General features: G+C 64.8%; 3 protein-coding genes across 3 annotated transcripts; 2 read left to right on the forward strand and 1 right to left on the reverse strand.

Annotated features, from left to right (window-relative positions):
* Window positions 1-1260: 1260 nt before the first annotated feature.
* Window positions 1261-3553, reverse strand: B3GALT6 (beta-1,3-galactosyltransferase 6). The gene has a single exon (XM_023586043.2). It carries the CDS (start codon window positions 3536-3538, stop codon window positions 2555-2557), a length of 984 nt encoding a protein of 327 aa, XP_023441811.2. The 5' UTR covers window positions 3539-3553; the 3' UTR covers window positions 1261-2554.
* Window positions 3554-3855: 302 nt separating this feature from the next.
* Window positions 3856-15580, forward strand: SDF4 (stromal cell derived factor 4). The gene is made up of 6 exons (XM_058304690.2): window positions 3856-4032; window positions 7583-7912; window positions 8360-8496; window positions 9295-9408; window positions 13834-14168; window positions 14877-15580. Exons 2-6 carry the CDS (start codon window positions 7629-7631, stop codon window positions 15051-15053), a joined length of 1047 nt encoding a protein of 348 aa, XP_058160673.1. The 5' UTR covers window positions 3856-4032; window positions 7583-7628; the 3' UTR covers window positions 15054-15580.
* Window positions 15581-20814: 5234 nt separating this feature from the next.
* Window positions 20815-26191, forward strand: TNFRSF4 (TNF receptor superfamily member 4). Its single transcript, XM_058304692.2, has 7 exons — window positions 20815-23425; window positions 23510-23632; window positions 23951-24052; window positions 24172-24238; window positions 24647-24840; window positions 24951-25061; window positions 25139-26191. Exons 1-7 carry the CDS (start codon window positions 23296-23298, stop codon window positions 25207-25209), a joined length of 798 nt encoding a protein of 265 aa, XP_058160675.1. The 5' UTR covers window positions 20815-23295; the 3' UTR covers window positions 25210-26191.
* Window positions 26192-26299: the final 108 nt, after the last annotated feature.

Below are 26299 nucleotides of genomic sequence, written 5' to 3' on the forward strand. Positions count from 1 at the left end.
GTACCCCCACAGCCCAGGTAGAGGGGGTGCCAGCCCCCCGGGGGTACCCCAAGACCCCCTGTCCTCGGCTCCACACCTCAGCGCCCCATGCCCACCAGGGCCCAGGCCGCAGCAGCCCCTTGCGTCCACCCAAAGGGGCTCTGGGCCACGCACAGGGAGGCGCAGGCGCCACCAGCAGAAGGCAGGTTCTTTGCTTTGAATTCCTCCGTAAAAACCAGTTCAAGGCTCCGGCTCCCGGGCTCCCGGGCTCTGAGCTGAGCCCCGTCTCCAGGGCACAGGGGTGTTCAGGTGGCGATGCCCGCCAGCGAGGGGGGGGGTGCATAGGCGGGGTGGACCAGAGGCGGCTTCCTGAGCCCGAGCAGCCCATGGGGCCTCGACGCTCACGGGCTCCACGCTCAAGGCCACGTGGGCGGCCGCTGGATGCTGATGCGAAGACAAGCTGGGCTACGGTATTTTAGGCTGAACAACGTGAACTCCTATTTTTGTTGGGAGAAAAAAAGGCGGCCTACTGGCAAGTCCACGAGGTTCGACCTACTCCAAAGCTTGCAAGTCCCCACCTGCGCCGCGTTTCACCAGCTCAGGGCCATCTACTGATCTTCTCAAAATCCTTCCCTGGACAATTACCCACCATGCATGGACTTAAAATCTCTGTTGTGGAGGAAGAACCTAGGGCGTTTGTGCTGCTTCCCGTACCCGGGACACAGCCGTGGTGGAGCCAGGTCGCGAGGGGCACCTGGGGTCACAGGGGGATCAGGCTGTCGGACACAAGTACTAGACTCCGATGACCCAGGCTCGGACGAGACAGGCCCGGTTACGACCGGCCAGGCACCTGGGCCCCGGGGGAGAGCAGTGGCAGGACCCCTGCCGTCCACGGGCCTCCCCATGCCCGGCCCGCGCAGGGGCTGCTCAGAAGGCCTGCCCCCCCGCAGGGGGGAGGCTCGCAGCTCAGGCCACCCGTCACCATCGCCCCGCCCCCTCCCCACTCCTGGTGCAGGGCTCTGCGCAGTGCCAACGGAAACAGCAAGTTGCAGATATTCCTCTGTGTTTAAAGAAAAACTACCCAAACCTGACCTTATGCTCAGCCTGAGACCCCAAAAGAACGGGTAATGGGAAAGTCTGGCACCGTGTAGAGAGACAGCTGGATAAGTACCTTTGAGTCTTGTCTGGAAGGAAAAAAAAAATTGTTCCAAAGTGGACAGACAGACAGTCAAGAACACAGCCCAGGTTCCTGAGGAGACCAGGATAAAAATGCACAGCACACACGCAGCAGGAGGCTGAGAAGGGCTGTTGCCAGCGTCTCCAGAGCCATTTTATTTTACTTTTGTGATGACAAAGCCTTCACTTTTCACATTTAGTGGAAATAAAAAGGAAGCAAAGATGGGCATCCCGAGCTTCTGCCAGGTGGACAGGAGACGCGTCTGTCTCCAGGAGGACATGACTGCCAGTAAACGCGGCTTTCTAAAGACGGAATGTGGGACCCTCGTCAACACTTTTAAGAGTTCGGATTCTTGGATCCAGGGACTGATGTTGAAACAACAGGCGAGCGTGAGAACCCTAAGCAGCCACACGCCATGGGAAGCCTGCAAAGGAAAGTTTCTGGGAAGAGACTACGGGACTGATTTATGTGCAGACTTGAAAGACAAATGGACAGTTCTGAAATTCTTCCAAGTTTAAACACACGCAGTCATGAGGTCTACAACTCAAGTTTAAAAAGGATTAATCCACAAATTCCAAATTATGATGTAAAAGTCTTTTCCGAAATAACTTAAAAAATACTGAGAATTGTACACTCCCAGTTTAAACTCTTATCTATACACATTTACAATATTTATAAATGTATCAGGCAAATGTTTGTATTTACAGCAGATTCACTCCAGAGAGACACAGAGACTAAAGCACTATCGAAGCAAATTAGCATGAAGCAAAATTAAATCTGATGTATACACAAGAAGTAACACCAACTTGAGATATACCAGAAAGTAACCGGACAGTAATTTCGGCAAAAGCCACCTGCCCTGTAACATAAAACGGGCAGCAGGTGTGCGCGACGGTGAGGAGTGGGAGCCTGCCTTTTTGGTTCAGGTGCTGCAGGTGCTGCCAGCTCTGGCTGGGACAGGGCAGCTGGGACGGAAAAAGTTTTGCTCTGAGGTCACACCCAAAGCAGGATGCCTTTCCCTGTTGAGTTCACGCGGCTAAGACCGCAGCGTCTCCCAGACCCAGGTCCGAGGCAGTGGGGCGAACACCAGGTGGCTGAGACGCACGCCCCAGGAGCCACCTGCTGCTTGGCCTCCTCCTGGAAGCCCCTGGGGGCTTCACCTGTCCCCTTCCTGGCTGCGAGGGCAGCAGGAGGCCCCCACAGCGCCCAGGGGCTTTCCCCAACTCTCCTTCGCTGCCTGTGTCACCCACAGGTCCCCAAACAAGCCTCAGTGTCATCACCAAGCCCCCAGCGGGCTCGTGTCCTGCCCTGGCCTCTACTGTCCAGTGCCAATGCACAGCAGGACAGGCTCTGACTCCAGCGTCCAGAGCGGTCCCCTGCAGCGGGGCCAGCGGCGGCTCAGGGGATGCCTTCCCTCCGCTGGCAGCACTGCGAGGGCGGCGCCGACCAGTCGTAGACGTAGGAGAGGCGCAGCTGCACCTCCTCCTTGCAGAGGCGGCCCTCGCGCGCCAGCGTCTGGTGCTTCTCCAGCATGTCCTCCAGGCTCTGCTTGTGCGTCACCAGGTACTGGTTGCTGCAGCCGCGGGACTTGTACTCGGTGTCGAAGCGCGGGTCGTGCTCGCGCTGCACGTCCACGGGCGCCAGCCACGCGCCCAGCGACACGTCCTCGCTGTGCCACGCGCGCAGGTACTCGCGGCTGAGGCGCAGGTAGCGCACCAGGTCGGCCGAGAGCACGTAGCCGCCGCCCAGCGCGTAGGGCAGGTAGTAGTCGCAGAGCTGCCAGGCGCCCTCGCGCCACCGGCCGCCGGGCTTGACGCGGCCGCGGCCCGAGAAGAAGCCCCAGTAGAGGCGGCGGCGGCGCGGCGGGTCGCGGGCGCGCAGCTCGGCCAGCAGCGCGTCCAGCCGCGCGAACGAGTCGTCGTCCGCCTTGAGCACGAACTCGAAGGCCACGTGCTCGTCGAGCCAGGCCAGCATGGCCAGCACCTTGGCCGTGAGGTTCTCGTACGAGTCGCGCAGCGCGGGCAGCAGCAGCAGGTCCCCGTGGCGCGCCTGCTCGCGCTCCAGGGCGCGCCGCTCCTCGGCGCCCAGGCCGCCCGTGCCCACGGCGAAGCGCGCCCACACGTCGCCCGCGGCCCCGCGCCGCGCCGGCGCCAGCCACGTCCCGCGCACCACGCTGCGCCGCTCGGCCGCCCGCGGCGCCGAGGCCACCAGCACGGCCAGCAGCGCGCGCGCGGGCGGGCCCGGGGCGGCGGCGGGCGGGGGGCCCCGGGGCGCGCAGCGCGCCGGGTGGAGCAGCGCCAGGTAGAGCAGCGCCGCGCCGCCGAGCGCCAGGCCGCCCAGGAGCGCCGCGCGCCGCCGCCACGCCCGGCGCAGCAGCTTCATGGCGCCGCGGCGGCCGCTCGGGGCGCGAGGGCGCAGGCGCCGAGGCCCGGGCGGCGCGCGTGCGCACGGCGCGCCGGGGCGCACGGCTCGGCGAGGCGCCTGCGCGGGGGCGCGGCCGCCCGGAGGGGGGGTGGCGGCGGCGGCCAGCGGCTAGGGCCCGTGCGCCTCCCGGGGGGGCGGGAGGAGCCCCGAGGGACCGAGTTCCGGGGCCGCTCGGAGCCGGGAGGCCGATCGGCGGCGGCGGCGAGGGCGCGCCCGGCCTGGCCGTCACGTGGCCTCGCGCTCCTCTCTCATTGGGCGCCCGCACGACCGCTTCCGCCCTCGAGAAAGATGGCGGCGCCCGCGCCTTCGCGGAGGCCGGCGCCCGTTCGCACCGCCCCCCGGCCCGCCGGCCCGCCTCTTCCCGGAAGAAAGATGGCCGCGGCCTGAGCTTCGTCCCGTTGTAGGCGCTCCCGGGTCCGCTCTTCGGATCTTGGTCAAGGGGCGGGAGTCCGGTGAGTGAGGCGTCTCGGGCGGCGGCTGCGGGCCTTCGGGCTGTGCGTCGCCGCCGACCGTCCGCCCTGCGCTGGGGGACAGCGTCCGTCGGTCTCTCTGCTCCTTGGCGAGGCCACGGTGGGAGTGGGCGGCGGTCTCGCGCCCCGCTTGCGGCCGCATCCCGAGCCCCGCTTTCGGCCCTGGGACGGCCCGTCCCCTCCCCTCGGTCCTGTCTGGAGCTCTTTGCGAACCTGCGGCCGCCGTGGAGAGACTTGGGCCGAGGGGCCGGTTGTCCGAGCAGCGTCTGCGGGCCGGGCGCCGGGGCGGACTCTGGCCCTTCCCAGCAAGGTGACCTTGGACAAGTTGCCCAACTTCTCTGTGCTTCCTTTTCCTCGTCTGTAAAATGTGGCGGTATTCCTAGTTAGCAGGATTTGGGATCTTGGAAGCAAAGCTCTTAGCCAGTGTCAGTTTAGCTGGTGGCACAGGTCACTGGCAGGACAAGACGATTTTAAAGGTCGGCAAAGCTTTTAGAGCAAGCGTTAGGATTTTTAGCTATAAGAAGTTTTCTAGTTCCACCAGAATTAAAGCCTAGGACGACTGAAAATATGGTCTCCACTTAACTAGAAATCCTGGGGTGGGGTCTACTACGTGCTCACTACGCGGGGCTGGTTCATCTCCAGGGCATGGGGCTTCCGTAGGGAGCAAGGCAAAGACCCCGCTCTTTGAAAGGTGTTGGAAGAACAAGGAAGCAGACAGTTGGCTACTACGTCAGCTGGGCTGTGTGTCATTGTCACCCCCGGTAAGGGAGGTAAATACTGGGGGGGCACTCCCACATTGGCTGTGCAGTTATTTTGGGTTAGTTTTTGTACAAAACTCTTGTAAATTCATAAAGAGGAAAACCAGGAATCGACTTTGTTCTCTCAGCGAGCAAGGTACGGTCCGTTCTGGCACGCGTTCTTCTGGCACGCAGTCAGTGCAGCCGTATCAGTTCTTAGGCAGCAGGGGTGGGAACAGCCCTCGGCCAGGCTGCAGCTGAGCAGAGGAGCTCAGCATTTTAAGAAAATCGAACGGGAGCACCTGCTGTGGCCGCCCTAACTGCTCTTAGCTGGTGGCGGGTGGCGCCCCTCGGGCTCCGGTGGTGTGCCTCCGCCCTGCGGTCCCCAAGGAGGCCTCTGTCTGCGGCACGGCTCTGGGCTTCTCTGGGCCCTGGATGTAGAGTCGTGTAGGTATTAAGTCATTTGCTCCTTAGTGTAACAACAGGCTGTGTGATTTCTAGTGTGTACTTTTGTAGGACGTGGTTATTTTTCAGGAACACACATATTGGGTTATGGCAGGCACACCTGTTCTTATTTAGTAAGTGGGGGTTTGTCGAGGGCCTGCTGTGAGCAGACAGCGCAGCAGGTGCTGGGGCCGTAAAGCTCAGTACCACGGCCCGGCCTCTCTGAAGGGCAGTCACAGATGGGCTTGGGCTGGGTTCCTGTGCTCTCTGCCAGTACAGGTGTCTGCCCCGCCTGGGGGGGTCTCCGACAGCGTGGCCGCAAACTGGGCCCTGGGCCGGGTGGCTGTGCCCGGGGGCCAGCTGGTCCACCTTGTAGGAACTGCCTGGGGGTGGGTCCTGCTTCTGGAAGCACCAGCAGGTGTTTATCAGGCGGACAGACTCCTGCAGGAACAGGTCAGGGACGGGAAGGCAGTCGGCAGTCGAGCGCCCTTAGGGAGTGTGACGCTGGAATCGCCACCGAGGCGCATCTGGGCTCAGCGAGCTGGAGCCCTGGGAGAAGGCCCGGTGGGAGCCCAGAGCAGCTGGCAGCAGAGGGGCAGCGGGGAGGGGGCCCCGTGACTTGGCTGCTTGCTCCTCAAGGGTCTGGGGTCCCTGAGGTAGAGACATGGACAGGAAGGTGCTGTGAGTGCCCCTCCTGGCTGGGTGTCCCAAGCCTCCCCACACCCAGGAGGCAGAATTCCTGGGTTCCTGGGGCTCCTGGCCGCCTCGTTGCGGGTTCAGGGCCATTGTGGTGGACCCAGAGTGGGGGGGCCTGAGGAGCTGGCGTCCTGATGGGGGTGGAGGGCCCTGCTGGGGGTGCGCCCTGCTGGGGGGTGTGCCCTGCTGGGGGGGGTGTGCCCTGCTGGGGGGGGAGGGCCCTGCTGGGGGGGGAGGGCCCTGCTGGGGGGGGAGGGCCCTGCTGGGAGGGGTGCCCTGCTGGGGGGTGGCACCCTGCTGGGGGGTGTGCCCTGCTGGGGGTGGAGGGCCCTGCTGGGGGGTGGTGCCCTGCTGGGGGGGTGTGCCCTGCTGGGGGGTGTGCCCTGCTGGGGGTGGGGCCCTGCTGGGGGGGCGCCCTGCTGGGGGGGAGGGCCCTGCTGGGGGTGTGCCCTGCTGGGGGTGCGCCCTGCTGGGGGGGAGGGCCCTGCTGGGGGGGGAGGGCCCTGCTGGGGGGTGGCGCCCTGCTGGGGGGGAGGGCCCTGCTGGGGGGGAGGGCCCTGCTGGGGGTGGCGCCCTGCTAGGGGGTGGCGCCCTGCTGGGGTGGCGCCCTGCTAGGGGGTGGCGCCCTGCTGGGGGGGGCGCCCTGCTGGGGGGGAGGGCCCTGCTGGGGGTGGAGGGCCCTGCTGGGGGTGCGCCCTGCTGGGGGGGAGGGCCCTGCTGGGGGGGGAGGGCCCTGCTGGGAGGGGTGCCCTGCTGGGGGGGGCGCCCTGCTGGGGGTGGAGGGCCCTGCTGGGGGGGGCGCCCTGCTGGGGGGTGTGCCCTGCTGGGGGGGGCGCCCTGCTGGGGGTGCGCCCTGCTGGGGGGGAGGGCCCTGCTGGGGGGGGAGGGCCCTGCTGGGAGGGGTGCCCTGCTGGGGGTGCGCCCTGCTGGGGGTGGAGGGCCCTGCTGGGGGGGGCGCCCTGCTGGGGGTGGAGGGTCCTGCTGGGGGGGGCGCCCTGCTGGGGGTGGCGCCCTGCTAGGGGGTGGCGCCCTGCTGGGGGGGGCGCCCTGCTAGGGGGTGGCGCCCTGCTGGGGGGGGCGCCCTGCTGGGGGGTGGCGCCCTGCTGGGGGGGGCGCCCTGCTGGGGGGGCGCCCTGCTGGGGGGGGCGCCCTGCTGGGGGGTGGCGCCCTGCTGGGGGGGGCGCCCTGCTGGGGGGTGGTGCCCTGCTGGGGGGGTTGTGCCTTGCTGGGGGTGCGCCCTGCTGGGGGGGGAGGGCCCTGCTGGGGGTGGCGCCCTGCTGGGGGGGCGCCCTGCTGGGGGTGGGGCGTCCTGCACTTGGGGCAATCCCATCTGTCTCCCCAAAGGAAGCCCAGTTGGGGGCTCCTTCCTCTTGGTTGAGAAGCCGAAGCACAGAGGTCACGGGTGCACAGAGGTCGCGGGTGTGCACAGAGGTCGCGGGTGTGCACGTCGGGGTCTGCAGGGCTCTTTCCTGAGGGGACGGAGTGGGCCAGGAGGCCAGGCAGACTCCTGGGAGGGGGGAGGCGGAAACCGAGAGCTTTTAAAATAAAGCAGCCGCCAAGGCGAGCGCGGGGGTCTCACGGGCTGCGCCTTGAGGTGGAAGTCTCCGCCGCAGCGCCTGCCGGGCCCCGTGGTGACGGCTGTGTCCTCCTCGCAGGCTGTCAGTTCTCAGGGTGTGGCAGGCGCGCGGCGCCGGGGCCACTATGACGGGGCAGGCGTCCGCCCCCAGCCTGGCTCCGCACCGCCTCTGCCTCCTGGGCATCCTGCTGCTGACCGACGCGTCCGCGCGCCCCGCCAACCGCTCGTCTGCGCGGGAGGAGCGCGAGCTGCTGCCCCCGGCCCACCTGAATGGGGTGAAGCTGGAGGCGGACGGGCACCTCAACAGGGACTTCCACCAGGAGGTGTTCCTGGGCAGGGACAGGGCCGCCTTCGAGGAGGAGGCCGAGCCGCGCAGGAGCCGGCGGAAGCTGATGGTCATCTTCTCCAAGTAGGCCACATGTGCGCGTCTGGGCGGCGCGGGTCCTGGGGGCCGCGGCAGGGTCTGCCGGAGCCGACGCCAGGGACCCGGGTTGGCCACCTCGCGCCCTCGTAGGGTTTGGAGCGGCGGCGGCCGCGGTTAGAGAGCGTTGCTACTTGTGGCGACAGGCTTGACTCCCGCGTCACCTCGCGGGTTGAAGCGTGGCCCGGCCTTCCTCCCTCGGTCTTAGCAGAGCCGCACCCTGGCCCCCGCCGCGCCCCTCAGGCAGCCTTGCCCCGGCCTAGTGCTGTCTGGCGCCCTGGCTCTCAGGCACGGTCTAGGGCGCTCGTCTGTGCACCCTGGCCCCGGGCACCGAGGCCCTTGTCGGGGCCACGTCCCCTGGCGTCCCTGGCCTTGGGCACCTGTTTGCGGCGTGTCCCCCGGGGGCCGCCTGACCTCCGTGCCCTCTGCCCACAGGGTGGACGTGAACGTGGACCGGAAGATCAGCGCCAAGGAGATGCAGCGGTGGATCATGGAGAAGACGGCCGAGCACTTCCAGGAGGCCGTGAAGGAGAACAAACTCTACTTCCGCACCGTGGACCCCGACGGCGACGGTGGGCACTTGGGGCCTGGGCGGTGCCTGGGGGCCGAGCTGGGGGCTGGGCGGGGGTCCGGCCTCTCCCAGGTTGCCTCAGGCCCAGAGGCCTTGGCCCAGCGCTGCGGCTGCTCACGTGAGGCCGAGGGTGGGGACTGTGTCCCTTTAAGCGACCGGCCCACTCCACAGACCCTTATTTTCGGGTCCCTCCTGGTGTCAGGACAGTTCTCAGCTTTGGGGTCACCAGACACCCGGGAAGGGAAGAACCCAGTGTCTGGGGGGAACTCACTTAACAGTGGCCACTGCGTGGGGTGGTGGAGGACGGTGAGCTGAGGGGAGGTGAGCTGTTGGGGATGAGCTGTGAGGGGTGTGAGCTGTGCCCCCGTCTCTCCTGAGACCCCTCCCAGCTCCCCCCGTCTCCCAGGACCCCACAGCCTGGGTGCAGCACGCCCTTTGCTGTCCCCGGGGGTGCTGTGCTGGCTGCGTAGTGCGGCCGTGGGGGGCGGGGCCCCGCCTGGGTCTGGCCCCTCACCTGCCCTGCGTGGCTCCTGCTGTTGCAAAGTGCATTGGGGGTGACGTTGGCATCCGCTTCCCTTTCCCGCCCCCCTGGGGCCCGTCCAAGCTGGGGCGTGCCCCGCCTGGGGTGGGGCAGCTGGTTCTTAGGTCTGGGCGGGAGTGGGGCAAGGCTGCGACCCTGGGCGCCGCAGGCTGATGCCGCTGTCCTCGGGCGGGCGCCGGGCCGCCTGCAGCACGCGGCCTTCCGCCCTCCGGAAGCGAAGCGTCTCCGGCAGAAGGTGACCGTGCAGCTCTCTCTCAGGCCGCGTGTCGTGGGACGAGTATAAAGTGAAGTTTCTGGCAAGCAAAGGCCACGACGAAGGAGAGGTTGCTGAGAAGATAAAGAACAACGAGGAGCTGAAAATCGACGAGGAAAGTGAGTACTTCCGTGCTCTGTGCTGGCACGGGTCCACCTGGGCTCGCGGAGGGGCCGGGGCTTGAGGGGCGCTGGCTGGGTGGAGGAGGTCAGCTGCTCGCGGGCCCAAGTGTGTCCTGGCAGCGTGGAGGGCGGCTCGGGGCGGGCCTTGGTGATGAGAACGTGTGCCCGGGCGGCCTGTCGTGGAGGCGGACAAGCCCCAGGGCTGGCTCGGGGCCTGGGGGCGCATCTCCTTGGCGCCCCTCCTGCGGGCCAGCGCCTCGATTGGACAGCGCCCGAGTCGTCTTTGGGGCACGCGTCGTCGGGGAGCTGTGAGGCTGTAGAAACACGGACAGGCAATGCGGCCAGTGCTCCTGGGGCGGGGGGCGTCCGGGGGGCGGCTGTGCGGAGACGGGGGCACGGTGACGAGCCAGCATGTGGCTCTGGAAGGGGAGGCAGGAGGCCCCAGAGGCAGTGCACCGAGCAGGTTTTGGCTGTGGCTGGTCCGGGACCCTCAGCCCATGGGGTCAGTGGGGCTGATGGGGCGTCTCTGCAGAGGGGGGGGCCAGGGTCGAATGGGGGGACCGCCAGGTTGGAGGGCATGGCGGGGAAGGGGTCGGGGAGCCGTGTGCAGCCCAGGGAGAGGTCGTCTGCGGCCTTTAGGAAGTGGGAGAATGTGGGTCCCCAGCCCCCAGGGTTGCCCTGAGAACGGTTCTTTTGTTTCTTTTTTTATTCTAATTTATTTTTTAAAAATTTTAAAAAGAAACTTAGGTTATGTAAATGTTACACACAAAATATCCAGGAAGGCTCTTGACGCCTCTTGTCGCTTCTGGCGATTGATTGGCTCACAACCTGCCGCCCGTTCTGCTCATTGTGCGGTTATGAGCTGGGGGGACGTGCAGGTAGCGGGCCCCTCAGAACACATGGCAGGAACCCCCAAAGCTGCGGAGCCAAGCTGGGGAGGGGCGCCTGCCCCCCGCCGTTCTCACTGGGGCTGGACGGGGCATGGCCTCCAGCCCCGTCCTGGGGTCCCAGAGCTCCGGGGAGGGGGTGCATCCCACAGTGTTGGCCCAGTGGGCCCGGGACCCCCCCCCTCCGACCTGTTGCCCTGCCCCTGCTGCCTCCCCAAGGCTCTGCTGCAGGCGCTGAGGCCGCCACCCTCGCACGCGGTGGGTGCCCAGGCTCGAGCGGCCTTCCCGGGCCACACGCCGTCCGCGCCCTCGGCCCATCCCAGCCTGTCTCCTGCCCTGGACGCCTCGTGGACTCGTAGACGGTTCTTTCACAGATCAGACCCGCGGCCAGGTGTGACGCGGGTGCTGCAGCCACGTCTTCAGGCACAGGGAGGGCTGCCCTGGTCCCTGGCCCCATTCGCCGGGCGCCACTTGGACTCTGCCGGTGCCGGCGGATGTCGCTACATGAGGCTGTGCGCCAGGCGAGGCCCAGGGCGGCCGTCCTCGCAAGCAGGCGAGGGTCGAGCCGCCCGCCAGGGGCGCCAGCGGCCAGGGTGAGGCCTCCAGAGGGAAGCACGTCGCCCGAGCAGCCCCTGGGCTCCCTGTGCTGGCTCGGGGCGGGGGCTCCACCGCCCCCAGGAAGAGCCCCTGTCCTCAGGCCTTGCTGTGCAGCAGTGGGGGTCCCGTCCCCACCACCCTGGTCAGGACCCCTCCCCTCTCCTCCCCCTTCACTGTCAGGCCCCTCCCCTTGCCCCCATCCCCTTCAGGCCCCTCCTCCTTGCCCCCCACACCTGCCAAGCCCCTCCCCTTGTCCCACCCCGTCGCCCCACCCCCATCGCTGCCAGGCCCCCCCCCCCCCCCCCCCGCCCATGGCGTCCACAAGTCTCCCCGCTCACGGGGGTTGCTTGGCCCCGTCTGCCCTGAGGTCCCCACATGCACTGAGGAGCACAAGCTCCTCGTTTTGGTCTCAGCAAAGCACTCCTGTCAGACGGGCCATGGGGTCTGGGAGGCCAAGTCAGCCCCGCGTCCCTCGCCTGCCCTGTGCCGTGTCCCCTCCTGGCGCCCACCCCTGCTGCCCGCCGGGCGGCCCCGTGAGCCCCCCCGCCGCAGCGCCTCGCCCGCTCTGCCGCTCCACAGCCATCTCCCACTTCCAGAAGGACACCTGCCCTTGGATTTGGGGTCCACCCGAGAGCCTTCACGCGTTCACGGCCGCAAAGGCCTTTCCACACGGGGCCGTGCGCACAGAGGAGGCCGGCCACGCCCACGTGTCCTGGAGCCGCTGCGGAGCCGGGCACGGCCCTCCTGGCCGCCTCGGGACGAAGGCGCCCTTGAGCAGCTTTTCTAGATGGGTGGTCGGGTCGGTCCAGGGACGTGCTGGCAAGTGCCACGGTTGGCTGCTGAAGGGCTGCAGCCCTGCCCTGCCGCGGGCCTCCACCCACAGCTGCGGCCTCAGGGCGGGAGGGCCGGGCATCTGCGTCCTTCACCCACGTCTCGCCTGCACCGGCAGCACGCCCAGGGCGGGGCTGAGCCTGCTTTTGCCCCTGGCGGCTGGACGCTTGCTGCCCAAAGGCCTCTCTTGTGGGGCAGAGGAAGAGTTCAGAAGATTGTTTACCGTAGGCTTTAGTCAAATCTAGAAACTGGGTTTTTCTTTAGAGCCCTGTTTTCCTTAAAGTAATTTTCAGGTGAAAGAAATTGAAAGGAATTAAGAAGTTTACCTTGTGTTCCGCGAAGAGGTTCTGGTTAGGGTGAGTCAGAGTTCGCGGTAGTTTCCATTCTTACAAGAAGGAGGGGGCTGCTGTGCCCGTGCCTGAGACGCCGGGCTCAGAAAGAATGGGCGTTACCGAGCGGCAAAGCAGCCCTGAGCTGCAGGACCCAAAGACAGGCAGGTTCATGCGGGGGAGCGCGAGCACGTCGAAGGCACGCCTCGTCACGCCTCGTCGCGGAAGCCGCTGCGCTTCAGCTTCGTCTAGCTTTGCCTGGTAGGACGGTCTAGGGACTGGGCTGAGTTAGTTCTGGGCTTCACTGATTAACACGGGCTGTCTAGTGCTCATAAGACTTCACAGTTGGGAAGCCGATGCGGCTCACACGATTGGGCACCCGCCTGCCACACGGGAGGCCCTGAGTTTGGTTCCCGGTGCTGCTAGAGAAGATGAGCAAGAGAGCGGGCTGGAACATCAGGCGGGTACAGCGAGCTGATGCAACAAGATGATGCAGCGAAGGAGACACAAAGAGGAAACACAGACACAAAGCAGGGAGCTGAGATGGCTCAAGTGATTGAGTGCCCCCCACGTGGGAGGTCCCAGGTTCGGTTTCTGGTGCCTCCTAAAGAAAAGATGAACAGACACAAAGAGCACACAGCAAACGGACAGAGGAGCAGACAGCACAAACAAGAGGGAGCTGATAGATAAAAATCTTTAAAAAAAAACCAAAAAGACTTGAGAGATGGGACGGGACACACGGGCCGGCCACGAGGCTGCGGTCAGCGGAGAAGCCTCTGGTTTCACGGTCACCGTCAGAGCTGAGGCCTCTTGGTCCTTGGTCAGTGGCTTCAGTAGCGTGAGGGCCCAGGAACGGGACGCTCAGCGCGGTCAGCGGGCGGGCAGGTGTGTGCCCTGCGCGTGCCCAGGGGCTCCTGGCCGGCTGGGGTGGGGGGGGAGCATGGCCAGCCCGACTCAGGCGGTCCAGGGGGGCTGCCTTGGGGCGCCCCACAGGGTCGGGGCGAGCAAACGGGTCACTTCACCCCAGCCTGTGGGCAGGTGACTTCTGTCTTGTTTTCAGTTTTGTTTTTGTGCAGTAACAGACCCGACCTCTCCCCATGCCTCCCAGCATGCACTGCAGCGGGCCCCCCCTCCCCTGGCAGCTGCCTGCACCCTCCCTCAGCCTCTTCGCATCAGGGAGGTCATGCAGCGTCCTCGTGTCGTGTCTGCTCGGGCTCAACAGTGTCACCTTGTGCGTCAGGACGCCCGCCCTGTTTGCGGCCTGGTGGTTTTCCTTGCACGGTAGACCGCCCACGCTGGCGGGCGCCTGGGCTGCGACCCCTTAACCCCTCGTGGCTGTTGTGATCGCCGCCGCGTGTCGAGGGCCTGCCCGGGGCCCTGCCTCCAGCAACGCGCCTGGCGTGTGGGCGTGCAAGCGTCGGGGCGCCGCCAGGCGGTCGTCCCTGGTGGCTGCACCTGCACGTCTCACCCACGAGAACCCTTTTTCTGCACCAGCCCTGGCAGTTTTCAGGTTCTTTGGTCCAGCCGTCCGGGGGGCGTGAGGTGGTAGCTCACTAGCTCCACGTGCATTTCCCCAGCGCGGGAGCCGCACGGCTTCCTGTACCTCTCTGGCCCTCGTGCCTCCTGGGTTTCTGCTGGGAGGGCCGGTCGGGGCGCGGGGTGTCCGTCCTAACCCGGCGGGGCCCCCGAGGCGGCTGCCCCTGCCGCAGCCCCGGGGGCTCTGGGAGGCCCGCCCCGGCTGCGCTGCCCTGGGGGGCTCACGGCGCTGCCCCTCTCAGCACAGGAAGTCCTTGAGAACCTCCGGGACCGCTGGTTCCAGGCGGACAACCCGCCGGCCGACCTGCTGCTGACGGAGGACGAGTTCCTGGCCTTCCTGCACCCGGAGCACAGCCGCGGCACCCTGCAGTTCATGGTGCGGGAGATCGTGCGCGACCTGGACCAGGACGGCGACCGGCGGCTCTCGCTGTCCGAGTTCGTCTCGTTGCCCGCGGGCACCGTGGAGAACCGGCTGGGCCAGGACGTGGACGACAGCTGGGTGCGTGACCGCAGGAAGGAGTTTGAGGAGCTCATCGACACCAACCACGACGGGCTGGTCACCACGGAGGAGCTGGAGGTGGGCCCGCCCTCCCCGCCCCTGCATCCCTGGAAATGGGGCCCGTGGGGGGCCAGCTCACGGGCGGGGGGGCGCGGTGGCCTGGCGCAGGGCCATCGGTCCACAGGCCGCAGCTCGGAAGAGAGAGCTGGCGCGGGGGACTTCCCGCCGCCGCCTCTTGCCCACCCCGTGCCCCACCCCGTGCGCACCTGCCCGGCCCCTCCTGTCCTTCCCCTGCCCCGCCCCTTCCCCCAGTCCCCATCCTGCCCTCCCCTTCTCCGCCCCAGACCCTCTCCCCTCTCCCCTACTGTGGTGTGCCTGCGCCGGTCCCCTGTGGGAGCGGTCAGCAGTGCCGCCTCCTGAGCCCCGCCTCCGTCCCGGCCACGCACACCCTGCCCCACCCCACCCCACCCCTCCCCTCCCCTCCCCCTCCCTGCTCGCCCCGTCCCCAGGGCAGTGACACTGGTGCTGGGGTGGGCCCTGCTTCCCTGGGGCCGTGCCCCCAGGCCAAGCCGGGGCGGTTCTGGCCTGAGCAGTGGGGTGTGCGGAGCCCGCCGCCTGCTGGGCTTTCCCGCGCTGCCCTTGCCCACTTGGTGGGCCGGAGCCGCAGGTGGACTCGCGCAGTGCCTCCCGCGGGCGCGGCCGGCAGGGCCTGGGGCACAGCTCAGCGTCCAGGAAGGCGGGGGCGGGGACGGGGCTGCAGCCGCCTGACCCCTCTGCCCGGCGCAGGCCTACATGGACCCCATGAACGAGTACAACGCGCTCAGCGAGGCCAAGCAGATGATCGCCATCGCCGACGAGAACCAGAACCGCCACCTGGAGCCCGAGGAGGTGCTCAAGTACAGCGAGTTCTTCACGGGCAGCAAGCTGGTGGACTACGCGCGCAGCGTGCACGAGGAGTTCTGAGCCCGCCGCGGCGGCCTCGGCTCCCAGGGCAGCGCGCCCGGCGGAGCCCTGCAGGCCTGCCCTCCCGCCACGGCCCCTGGTCCGGGTTTATTAAAGACTCGCTTTGGCAGGTGGCGTCTCTTCTGGGGAGCGCGTCGTCCTCGCGGCAGGGCTGAGCGCACACCTGGCCTTTCCTCTACCTGGAAGGTCTTGGAGAAAGCGGGGCGGACCTGGCTGACTGGGGCGGGCTGCGGTGAGGGGAGGTGGCAGGGACTGTGGGCCTGGGGCCAGCAGTGGGCTGGGGGAGGCGGGGGCAGTGGCCGGGGCGCCAGGAGCTCGTGCTTCGGCGCAGCCTCTGAGTGGAACGCGGATGCTCTGGGGTCAGCCTGGGTTTGTTTTGCTTTGACCGGTAGTTGCCCTTTCCTCCTGGCTCCATCCTCTCGGTGAAAATCCAAGCAGCCACTCAGACCTTTTGGCCAGTGGGCAGTCCTCTGCAGTGTGTGACTTCGAGGTGCAGCAGTTTAGTTAAAATACAGATGTTAAGTTTCTGCCCCAGTGTCTGAGTCTCTGTTTTGCATTCCTCGCAGCGGCCACCGCCGGTAGCTCAGGGGTCCCCACTGGGCACAGAGGGCCCTGCCCGCCCCCACCCCATGGCGCCGGCCGGCCTCCGCTGCCTCCCTGCTGCCCGGGCTCCCTGCCCAAAGATGCTGGCCGGCACAGCCCAGGGCAGCAGGCGGGACGGGCAGGCGCAGGGACCACCCACGAGGGGAGCCCCTGGGTCAGCGTGAGCTGTCCTGGGAGTGTTTGCTCGGGACTGCCAGACTGCACTTTGGGGTCTGGGACCACCCGGGACGAGTTTGCGATGGTGGGGTGGGGAGCCAAGGGTCCCGGCCGTGGTGAGTGGCGCTTATGCCCCGGGTAGGGCCGAGGAGGGGCAAGGGTGGGCTGGGGGGACCGGGCCAGCATTGCCGCCCTGGCCCAAGCTTGCTGCTGGCCCTTGGGCTGCCCCTGGGCAGACGCTGGTCCTGCCTGGCCCTGGACGTGCCCCAGTCGGCCACCAGGCCGGTCCTGGAGGGTTTGCCCCTGTGTGCAACATCTGGCTTCTCCGAGCACCTCCGTGCCCCCTCCTCGGTTTTGTCGGCCTTCGGGCCCCGCCTTGGGCATAGAGGCCATCAGGCAGGCCCCGTCCTCGCCACCCAGGTCTGCGTGAAGCCGATTGTGGGTAACGCGTAGGTCAAAGAAATGTGTTCGTGTTGACGTCCGCAAAGCGCTCAGCAAACCTGATGGCTTTGAGACCCTGGTGGGGGTCCTCGGCGCCGGGGAGCCTGGGCTCCCCGCTAGAGCGGGCGGGGCGGGTCCTCACCCTGCGGGACGTGCTGGGAGCGCCGCGTGCTGAGCCGGGCAGGGCAGCCCTCGCACGCGGCGCCTGCACGCGTTTTCTCCTGCTGGTGTGGCGGGCGTGGGCATCCTCACCTTAGGGCGAAGGCTGCCCCTCGCGTGGGTGTTTCCCCACGACTGAGCCTGTTTTTCTTAAAAACTGCGCTGGACCCGGGACCCGGGGCCGCTTACACTCAGGCTGCGGGCGCCGCTGGGGCCGTGGGCACTGCCTTGGGGTGCGCACCCAAGCTCGGCCCCCCTCCCCGATTCGCGTCCTCCGGCTTTGGCGCCTCTGGGCTCTTCGCTCGGCCGAGCAGGCTTTTTAATTTATTTTACTTTTAACTGTGGTAGAGCGTTCTTAACGCGAAGGCATTCTAACCACCTCACAGGGGCCTCTTTCTGGTGTTAGGCAATAGGCTGAACTGCGTCACTCCCTCCACTGCTCGTCTGTTTTCATCCCAAACCGAAAGCCAGACTCCCCTTCAGCTCTGCTTTCCTCTCTGGATCTGCACCTTCTAAGTACTTCACAGCAGCAGGATCCGAGAGGGCCGTCCTTCCGTGTGGCGTACTTCTCCGACGCAGCTCACGCCCGCCCTTCGCCTCATGGCCGAGCAGCCCCGTGCGCGTCAGTGGACCCCGGCGCGTCGGTCTTCTGGCAGCTTGGAAGGGAGCGGTGGAGGCGGTGTGCGGGCGTGCTGGCGGCCGGCCTCCAGCTCTGGGCAGCACCTTCCCAGGGGCGGGCCGGCCGGCCGCGCGGGTCCCTGGTTCAGCTGTCGGGAGCCTCCGGCTTTTCGTCCCCATCAGCAGTGGAGGCAGCTCCTGTCGGTGTCGTCCACGCCCCACTCGGTATTTCCAGGCTTTAGTGGAAGCCATCCTAGTGGTGTGGAGTGGTGTGTCATTGTTTTAATTTGCATTTCTTTAGTGACTAATTAAAGGAATTAATACACCCTTCGTATACTTACTGGTCACTTGAATGTCTTTGGAGAAATGTCTTTTCAAAACCTTGGCCCACTTTTAATTGGGTTGTTTCTTTTTATTATTGAGTTGTAGGATTTCTTTATGTATTTTGGATGTTAAACGCTTATTGAGGGAAGTGGATTTGGCTCAACTGAATGGGCATCTGCCTACCACCTGGGAGGTCCAGGGTTCAAATCCAGCGCCTCCTGACCCGTGTGGAGCTGGCCCACGCGCAGTGCTGATGCGCACAAGAAGCGCCGTGCCACGCAGGGGTGTCCCCCATATAGGGGAGCCCCACGTGCAAGGAGTGCACCCCACAAGGAGAGCCGCCTCGCATGAAAAAAGTGCAGCCTGCCAAGCAGTGGTGCCGCACACACGGAGAGCTGATGCGGCAAGATGAGGTGCAACAAAAAGACACAGATTCCCAGTGCCACTGACGAGAATGCAAGAGGACACAGAAGAACACACAGTGAATGGACACAGAGAGCAGACAGTGGGGAGGGGGGGAAGGAGAGAGAGATAAATAAATCTTAAAAACAAAAACCTTACTGGATACATTGTTTCCAAAGATCCTCTCCCATTCTGTAGGCTGTCTTTTCACTTTCTTTTACTGTTCTTTGACGCACAAAGATTTTTTTATTTAGTCTCCTTGCACCTCCGGGGGCTAGCCCTCGGGCAGCCGCTGTGACCTGCGGGCATGCTGGCCATCCACCCCGGGCCTGTCCCAGCCCTGCAAGCAGGCGGCCCCAGAGCTGCCCCCCGCGGTCAGTTTCTCCAGGGCCGAGCCACCAGGCCACCGAGTGCCCTGCTCGAGCAGTGTGTGCAGCGAAGGTGCGACCTGCCGGCCTCGTGCCCCTCGGACGAAGAGCGGCGTCATCGAGGAGGCCGGGTCACCTGGAGGGCCCCACCCTGCAGCCGCACGTCTCCACCCCAGGGGCTGCGCAGTGAGGGCTGCCCGCCTCGGGGCCAGGCTTTCTGCCAGCGTCCTTCAGGGGCCCTTGGACGAGCAGTAGCCAGAGGACGGCCTGGGTGGCCCTGCCCCCCCCGCGAGGACCCCTTGGGGCTGCGCAGGGTGGTCCAGAGACGACATAGCTGTCCCCGGGGAGGTGGGCTGAGGGCGCTGCGCGGCCGTGTCAGGTGCCCCAGGGGAGGCGGCCGTGGGGGCCTCGGCCTGTGTGCCCCCCGCCCCCGGCGTCTTCTGCCTGAGGGCCCAGCGTGGTTTCTGCAAGGGCACAGGGTGGGCAGGCACTGGGGGCCGTCCAGCCCCAGGATGTGCCTCCTGCAGTGCCCCTTCCGGCGCTGCGGTGGCCTGGAGAGTGTCCTGGCAGGACGGCCCCTGCCCACCCGCGCCTGCTGTGGACGCACCCTACACTGCCCCCCCACCCCCGTGCCACCAGGCTCAGGGATGCTGAAGGGGCTGCCCGCGCAGACCGGGGAGCCGGTGTGCGGGGGCGCGGAATTTCCCGCAGGTGGGCCGAGAGAGCCGAGCTGGAGCCCCACTTCCTGTACCTGCCCTCGGCCGGGAGGGGGAGGCCCCGCGCACTCACTCGGGGAAGCTGCGTGGCATTTCCACCTTGCCTCGGTAAAAGGCCCGGAGAGACCCGGGCAGGCTGGCCCCAGCCCTGCCCGCAGCCCCGCTGCCCTCCCCAGGGGCGGCCAGCGTGCCAGAAGCCGAGTGCGTGTAGGAAAAGAGCGAGTGCGCGCGCCGCCCGTGCGCAGGTGTGCAGGTGCGCGGGTGGTGGTGTGATCCCTCCCTCTCTACTCATCAGCCTGAGCGTGGCCCATGCACCCCCTGCCTCGGCCTGTCGGGCCAGGGCACCGCTGTTTCGGTTCCCACTGCCCGCGCTGCCGTAACAACCCCCCGGGCGACAGGGCGGGGGAGCCTGACCCTGAAGGCGCAACATGGGCTGCAGGTGGTCCACACGGCCTGCCGCAGAAGCCCGTGGTGCCACAGGAGCAGCCACGCGTGCTCGCGCATCCTGACGTGGGGCACCCCCTTAGACAGCACGTGCGTGCTTTCAGGCACGTGTCGCCCCAGAAGCCAGGCCCAGCGCTGACTCAGGCAGCACCTGCTTTCCTGCCGGGCTCAGTGCAGCAGGTGCTTTGTCTTGCTCCCGGCTCCCACCTGCACCCACCCGCGCCCTCATGCGCTCTCCCGCGCTCATGCTGCCACCCGTTCCTTACCCGGTGCCCTTCCCCCCAGCTCCACAGTCCCACATGTGCTCGTGGTGCTGGACACCGTCCACTGCATTTATCTGTGCTGGTTCTGGGCCCCTGGCTGCCCCCACGTGCTGCCTCAGCCTCCCCATGTACTTAGAGCCGTGAGCGTGTGTTGGGTTCAGAAGTGGGAAGAGTCTTGTCCAGCAAGACTCAGACGCATGGAGCAAGCACAGGCACGAAGAAGCTCCCTTTATTAGCTTTTACTCGGTATATATATACACATCTTAGATTCCAGCTGTGATGCAGAATCAACAAGTGAACTTGACTTAAGAATTTGTTTTTCTGGTTAATCGTAAGCATTCCTGACTTAGCACAGCTTGTGATGAAATGTCCCGTTGTGTGCTGAAGGCAGGCTGTGTTCTGAGCGTGACAGTCGCTTCTATCCCCTTGTGTGCTCTAATTTTCCTGGGTCTACGTAACTTACAAGGCTCCTCAGCCAGACATGACGGCGACGGTCGTTTTCAACCATCTGCATTCCAAGTTTTCCTTGACCTTCCAGTGGGGTCTCACAGAGGCAACCTGGTTTGCCGCATTTCCCCCTTTTCAGTTTTTTGGATGAGCTAGAAATATAAGAAATACATCGTCTTTTGATCTTTTTAAAATAAACTTGTGGCATAGATAAAGAATGGCTGCAATCACTAATATAATGAAAGCAAACTGTATCCAATTGTGTATATTAAGATGTGGAAGCCCACTGGAAGGGGAGAAGTCTTGCAGTGTGGACGTCATCACAGTAATGTGTCTTTGACTATGCTCGTGGCGGTTACGAGACAAATAGGCTTGTAATAGGGCAAGCACTTGCCATGTATTCTGAGAAAAAGCAGTATTAAGGTTATTTGCCAAGTTTCATTCGATAAATCTTGTGAAAGGGGGGTTACACAAATATGAGAAAAGTTATAATCACATAACAACTTAATTCGCACAACTAAAGCTTTCTGACGTCCTATTCACATAACAGCAGCTTCTAAAGCATCTAATCTAGACATAATTTCACTATCTATATTCGTTTGAATCAACAGTTTGTTACATTGCCCATAAATGAATCTAATTCTTCAGCAGTCTGAATTGAAGTAGTTAGAGCAACAGCAGCAGTAGCGGCCAGTGCTACGATGGAAATTATTGCAGCTATTAAGGTGCCAAGAAAGCATTCGACTGACAATTTTTCAAAAGCTTCAGCAGGCAGAGAAAGTCCAACTCCTCCGGGGCCACGGTCCTCTTTGGCTTGCAGGTGGGAGGTCGGAGACCCAGCTCGGAGAGGTCCATGATACGGCTCTGCGTTTCGGGCTGGCAGCCTGTGGATTCCTGCAGAAGTAGAAACACAAGCATGTCCCCGCTCCCACGTGATGAGAGCGCTGGTCCTCACCGCAGACTTTGGACTCCCAGTGTTTGGCACTGGCATCCCCTGCATGGCCTGCGTCCCCATCGCCCCATAATGCACAGGACAATGCTCAGTGCCACATGCACACGGCTCAGGCTGGCAGCATCTGCTGCTGTCTTCCTTCATCCTTTCTAACTGTATGTTGGCTTTTTCAAGATCTCCCGATTTTTTCCTTCTTTAGCAGCTTTCCCATCAATGTCCCAAGAGCTTTTTGTTTTCATAGACCCTATCCTATTGCTACACTGGTGTGCTGCAAAGAAGGCAGTTTTCTCCTTGGTACTTTCTGGTTTCACAACAGCCCAGATATCCAGGGGCCGGGCCCCTCCCTCACCCTCGTGGATGGTCGTGGCTAGGGGCATTCTTTTTGCTGCTTTCTACAGGACTCTCCCGTCTCACACTGCACAGAACAGTTGGAGAAATGATTCCAAAAGGCTCTCGAGATGAGACTTTACTAAGAGAAGTTGAAGAAAAGCACTTGGTTTCATGTAGCCAGCTTTGCATTTTTCATCTTTTATACCCTTGTGGTAGCTCATAGAAGTTTTCAGAGTTTCCTTGCTGGTTTCCAGAGGTCGCTCTTTTTTCTGGAGTTTCCAGTATGACTTTAGGTGCATATTTAATTAAGCCCCAGAGAGCTACATGCTCAACCGTAGCCTGTCCTCCTGCTTCATGATGACAATTCAATTTCTCATCCACCTTTTTTCAGTCTCACAAATCCATGCTCCCCTCTGTGGGAAAAAGAGTTTAGATTGTACTTGAACTTTGTATGACCTGGTCCTTTTCGTAGATGCTGCCATTGCTCCCTATTATTGTAGAAGATGTGGCAGTTCTGATAGTAAACAGCTGCTGGGAGTTTCCAAAAAATACGAGGCGGAAACTAGGCCGAGGCTCTCAGTTCCAGACGCTGTTGAGTCCCCTAGTCCCATCTTTATTTTCTCTCTCGTGTCTTTCTTTATGTCCTTTTCTTTTTTTTATTTTTATTTTTTAAAGATTTGTTTATTTATTTATTTCTCCCCCCTCCCCAGTTGTCTGTTCTCTGTGTCTATTGGCTGCATGTTCTTTGTCCGCTTCTGTTGTTGTCGGCGGCACGGGAATCTGTGTTTCTTTTTGCTGCGTCATCTTGCTGTGTCAGCTCTCCATGTGTGTGGCACATGGGCAGGCTGCGCTTCCTTTCACGCTGGGCGGGGCGCACTCCTTGCGTGTAGGGCTCCCCTACGCGGGGGACACCCCTGCGTGGCAGGGCACTCCTTGCGCGCATCAGCACTGCGCATGGGCCAGCTGCACACGGGTCAAGGAGGCCCGGGGCTTGAACCGCGGACCTCCCATGTGGTAGGTGGACGCCCTAACCACTGGGCCAAGTCCGCTTCCCGGTTCTTTTATTTCTTAAGTTCTGTGTCACCTTCCCTTCGAGCCAGCCTATTGCTGAGCTGATCTCAGCACCCTCATTGGGAAACCAAGGACAATAATCAAAGAGACATTGAAAAAGGACACGGGTTGCTCCTGTGCTGCCTGCGCTCCAGCAGCTTTGAGTCGCTGCTGCAAAACCTTAAGAGATTTTGACTGTTCTTACAAAACTGTGCTCCCATAGCTACGAGTCGTGGATGTGAATTCTCTAGCTTCCCTTACCAGGAATGTATGGCCGCGGTCGGTACCCCTCCTTGTCCTCGTTGCTGCGTCAGGCCGTTTGGGCGCCACTTGTTGGGGTTCAGACTCAGATGCCTGAAGAAAGCACAGGCATCATCGCAGTTGTGTGCTTGAAGAAGACGCTCCCTTTATAAGTTTTTACCTGCTATATATATATCTTAGATTCCAGCTATGATGTAGAATTAACAATAGATTCCAGCTATGATGTAGAATTAACAAGTGATCATGACTGAGGGTTCGTTTTCCTAGTGAATTATAAACATTTCTTACCTAGTACAGCTCGTGATTAAATGTCTATTGTGTGTTTAAGGCAGGCCTTTCTGAATGTTACAGTGCTTTCATCCCCTCGTGTACTCAACGAATTTTCCTGGGTCTACGTAACTTACCACCTCAGGCAGACAGGATGGCTACAGTCGATTTCAACCTTCTGAGTTCCAGGTTTTCCTTGACCTTCCATCGGGGCCTCACAGAGGCACAAGCGTGGCCTCTGGAGGCTTCTCCCCTGGGCAGGGGGTCTGCGCCCAGAGGAGCCTGCGCTGAGGGGTGGCTGGGGAGAAGAGCGGCTGGGGGCGGGCCCAGCAAGTGGGCTGGGGGTGCTGGCGCAGGCCCCCCCGGCCCCGCCCCACCCCCCGCAGCTTTATAGCCACATCCTGCCAGGAAAGCCCCAGACGTGGCGCGGCTTTCCGCAGGATGGGGCCCTGGGGGGGGTCCTGGCGGCCGCGCCTGCTGCTGGGGCTCCTGCTGGGCCCTGCAGCCGGCCTCCTGTGCTCGGAAGACACCTACCCCCATGGCAACAGGTGCTGCCGCGAATGCCAGCCAGGTGGGCGCCGGGGATCCGCCGGGGGGCATGGGGGCGTGGCTGGGCGCCTGGAGGCCCCGCACCGCTGACCCCGGCCCGCTGCAGGTTACGGGATGGAGAGGCGCTGCGACCGCTGGCGGGACACCGTGTGCCAGCTGTGTCCGTCTGGCTTCTACAACGAGGACGTCAACTACGAGACCTGCAAGCCCTGCACGCAGTGCAACGCGCGTGAGCGCCCGCCCCGGGCAGACCTCCACCGCGGGGCCTGAGGGCTGAGTCAGAGCAGCATGGAGGGACCAACTCCTAGGGAGGCCCGGGGGCAGCCACGGGGTCTGGGGCGGGACCCACGTGTCCCCCCAGGCTGGTGCAGGACGGGGTGCAGGCCTGCCCCGAGCCGCCCTGGGAAGGCGAGGGGCTCCTGCTTGGGGAAAGGTGCGGGGACCCTCGGCCTGGGACCCCTGCTTGTGCCGGGAGGCCAGCCCCAGAAAGGCAGACCCCCCTTCCCGGGCAGCGCCCCCAGCCCCGGCCGGCCCCTCTGCCCCCCAGGAAGCGGGAGCGAGGTCCAGCAGGCGTGCACGTCCACTCGGGACACCGTCTGCCGCTGCCGACCCGGCACCCAGACGCAGGACGGCTACAAGCACGGAGTGGGTGAGCCGAGCCCCACCCCAGTGGCAGGGCTGAGGGGCCCGAGGGCGGGCAGAGCCCACCAGGGGGCCGGGGACCCGGCGCTGGGCGCCGTGCTGAGACCGTCCCGCTGTCTGCCGCAGACTGCGCCCCGTGCCCGCCCGGACATTTCTCCCCAGGCAGGGACGAGCCCTGCAAGCCCTGGACGGAGTAAGTGGCCCTCCTGGGGAGGCCCCCCGGGCCAGCGCCCCTCCCCCGCCATGGCCTCCCCGTGAGGTGTGGGCTGGAGGGGGCACGTGGGGCCCCGGCACAGCAGCTTTGCACGTGTGCATGCCCCGCACGGCATCGGGTGGTCCTGCTCCCTGGGGCTGGTGTGCTGGTGGGGGGCGGGGGACAGGAGCAGGGAGGGGGCCGGGGGGCAGAGGTCAATGGGAGCCTTGGGGGCTGAGGGGCCGGCAGGGGCCAGCACGGGAGTGAGAGCAGGGGGCAGGGGGCAGACTGGGCAGAGTGGTGCCGGGGGCTGGGCTGGGGTCCTGGACCCCTTCATTTACAGAGGTGTCCTGAGGGGGCTGCCCGGGCGGGAGGCGGGGGCCCTGGCCTGACCCATCCCCGTCCCAGCTGCGCATCGGTGGGGAAACGGACCCTGCGGCCTGCCAGCAACAGCTCTGACGCCATCTGTGAGGACCCCAGCCCCCCACCCAAGCCGGCCGGGAGCACGCAGCCCGCAACCGCCCGGCCCACCTCCCGGCGGCCCACCTCCCCGCTGCCCACCTCCCCGCAGCTCTCCACAGCCCCCACAGAGACCCCCAGGGGTAAGGAGACCTGCCCTCGCCCCGGGGCCTGCGCCCGCATGGGCGCCGTCCAGCAGGGCCGTGGGCGTGGCCAGCAGCCCCCGCAGCCCCGGCAGCCCCTCTCCCCGCAGGCGCCGCGCTGGGCCTGGGCCTGGGCCTGCTGGCTCCCACCGCCGCCGCCGCCGCCGCCCTGGGCCTGGCCCTGTGCCGCAGGGTCTGGAGGCCACCCCGCAAGCCCCCAGGTGAGCGCCTGCCCGCACAGCCCTCCCCTGGCCGCACGCCCCCGCGCCTGCGCCCACTGCCCTGTCCTTCTCCCCAGGGGGAAGCAGCTTCCGGACCCCCATCCAAGAGGAGCATACCGACGCGTGCTCCATCCTGACCAAGATCTGAGCGGCGGCCGTGGGGACCCGTGCCCCCTCCCCAGGCTGGGCCGGCCGCGCCCCCCTGCCCGGTGCCAGTACCTGCCCACACCTGCCCTGCGCCGTTTCAGGCGCCCCCCAGGGCCGGCCGGACCCTCATACGTATGCCGCGCATACCCACCCGGCCTGTTGCGCACACCCCGCCCCCTCCACAAACCACGTCTGCAGACATGGCGGAGGGGCTGGGGAGGGGTCTCCAACCAAGGCGCGCCGGCAGAGGTTGGGGAGGTATGACTCAAAAGGCCAAAATAAACGTGTTCGGGAGAAGCCCGCCCCATGGCATGTTGAACCCCCAAGGCCTGCGCCTCCTTGGCGCGGTCTGACTGAGATATGGTCCCCCAGCTCGGCGAGGTGGGAGCAGGAGGAGGCCGGGGCAGCGCAGCGCCCGGGGCAGCGCGCGCCACCCCAAAGCCCACACGCACGTGGAGCCGAGCGTGCGGACCGGGCCCGGCCGGGAGGTGTGGCCGAGCGCCTGGGGTCTGGCCTGCCCATCTGCTCACCCCGTGGGTGGGGGTGCCAGTGGCATCCACTTTGGGGAACCGGTGGTCTCCGACAAAGGCAGCCGTTCCTGCGGCCCGGGAGCTGCCGTCGGATCTTGAGCATTTCCCGCGTGTGCAGTGGCCACGGTCACCCAGGCAGCTTCGCTGGGAGCAGCCCTGAGCGGGAAAACCCGAGCGTCCACCACCAGTGGCACGAAGGAGGGCGGGCCGCTGCCTCCACGCTGAGCCGAGGGCACAGCAGGCACAGGAACCCGTCCTGGACCAGCGTCAGGGGCTGGGACGCGTCCCCACGGGGCTGTGGGCACACAGCACGCGCAGCGCCCCGCGGCCTTCCCTGCGTGAGAGCGCGCCTCGTTCCCCAAAGCCGAGGGTAGGAGAGGGGAAGCCCGAGCAGCTCCTGCCGTAACGAGTGAAAGCCTCAACTAAATAAACACAAGGCCACGGGAGAAGAAAGTGCAGAGGCAGTTCCTGAATGGGGCAGTGGAGGACGTCCCAGGCGCGAGGCCAATAGCAGAAACTGGCCAGGAAGCCTGGCCCCTGTGGAAACGCTAAATGTCAAGT

This window comes from Dasypus novemcinctus, chromosome 9 (assembly GCF_030445035.2).
Source record: "Dasypus novemcinctus isolate mDasNov1 chromosome 9, mDasNov1.1.hap2, whole genome shotgun sequence".
In the NCBI taxonomy this organism is placed as follows: Eukaryota; Metazoa; Chordata; class Mammalia; order Cingulata; family Dasypodidae; genus Dasypus; species Dasypus novemcinctus.

Coding starts and splice junctions, on each gene's coding strand:
- B3GALT6 (XM_023586043.2), bottom strand. CDS start 3,538: ATGAAGCTGCTGCGCCGGGCGTGGCGGCGGCGCGCGGCGCTCCTGGGC.
- SDF4 (XM_058304690.2), top strand. CDS start 7,629: ATGACGGGGCAGGCGTCCGCCCCCAGCCTGGCTCCGCACCGCCTCTGC. Junction 7,913..8,359: donor CTGATGGTCATCTTCTCCAA/GTAGGCCACATG, acceptor CTCTGCCCACAG/GGTGGACGTGAACGTGGACC. Junction 9,409..13,833: donor GCTGAAAATCGACGAGGAAA/GTGAGTACTTCC, acceptor TGCCCCTCTCAG/CACAGGAAGTCCTTGAGAAC.
- TNFRSF4 (XM_058304692.2), top strand. CDS start 23,296: ATGGGGCCCTGGGGGGGGTCCTGGCGGCCGCGCCTGCTGCTGGGGCTC. Junction 23,426..23,509: donor CTGCCGCGAATGCCAGCCAG/GTGGGCGCCGGG, acceptor GGCCCGCTGCAG/GTTACGGGATGGAGAGGCGC. Junction 23,633..23,950: donor CTGCACGCAGTGCAACGCGC/GTGAGCGCCCGC, acceptor TCTGCCCCCCAG/GAAGCGGGAGCGAGGTCCAG.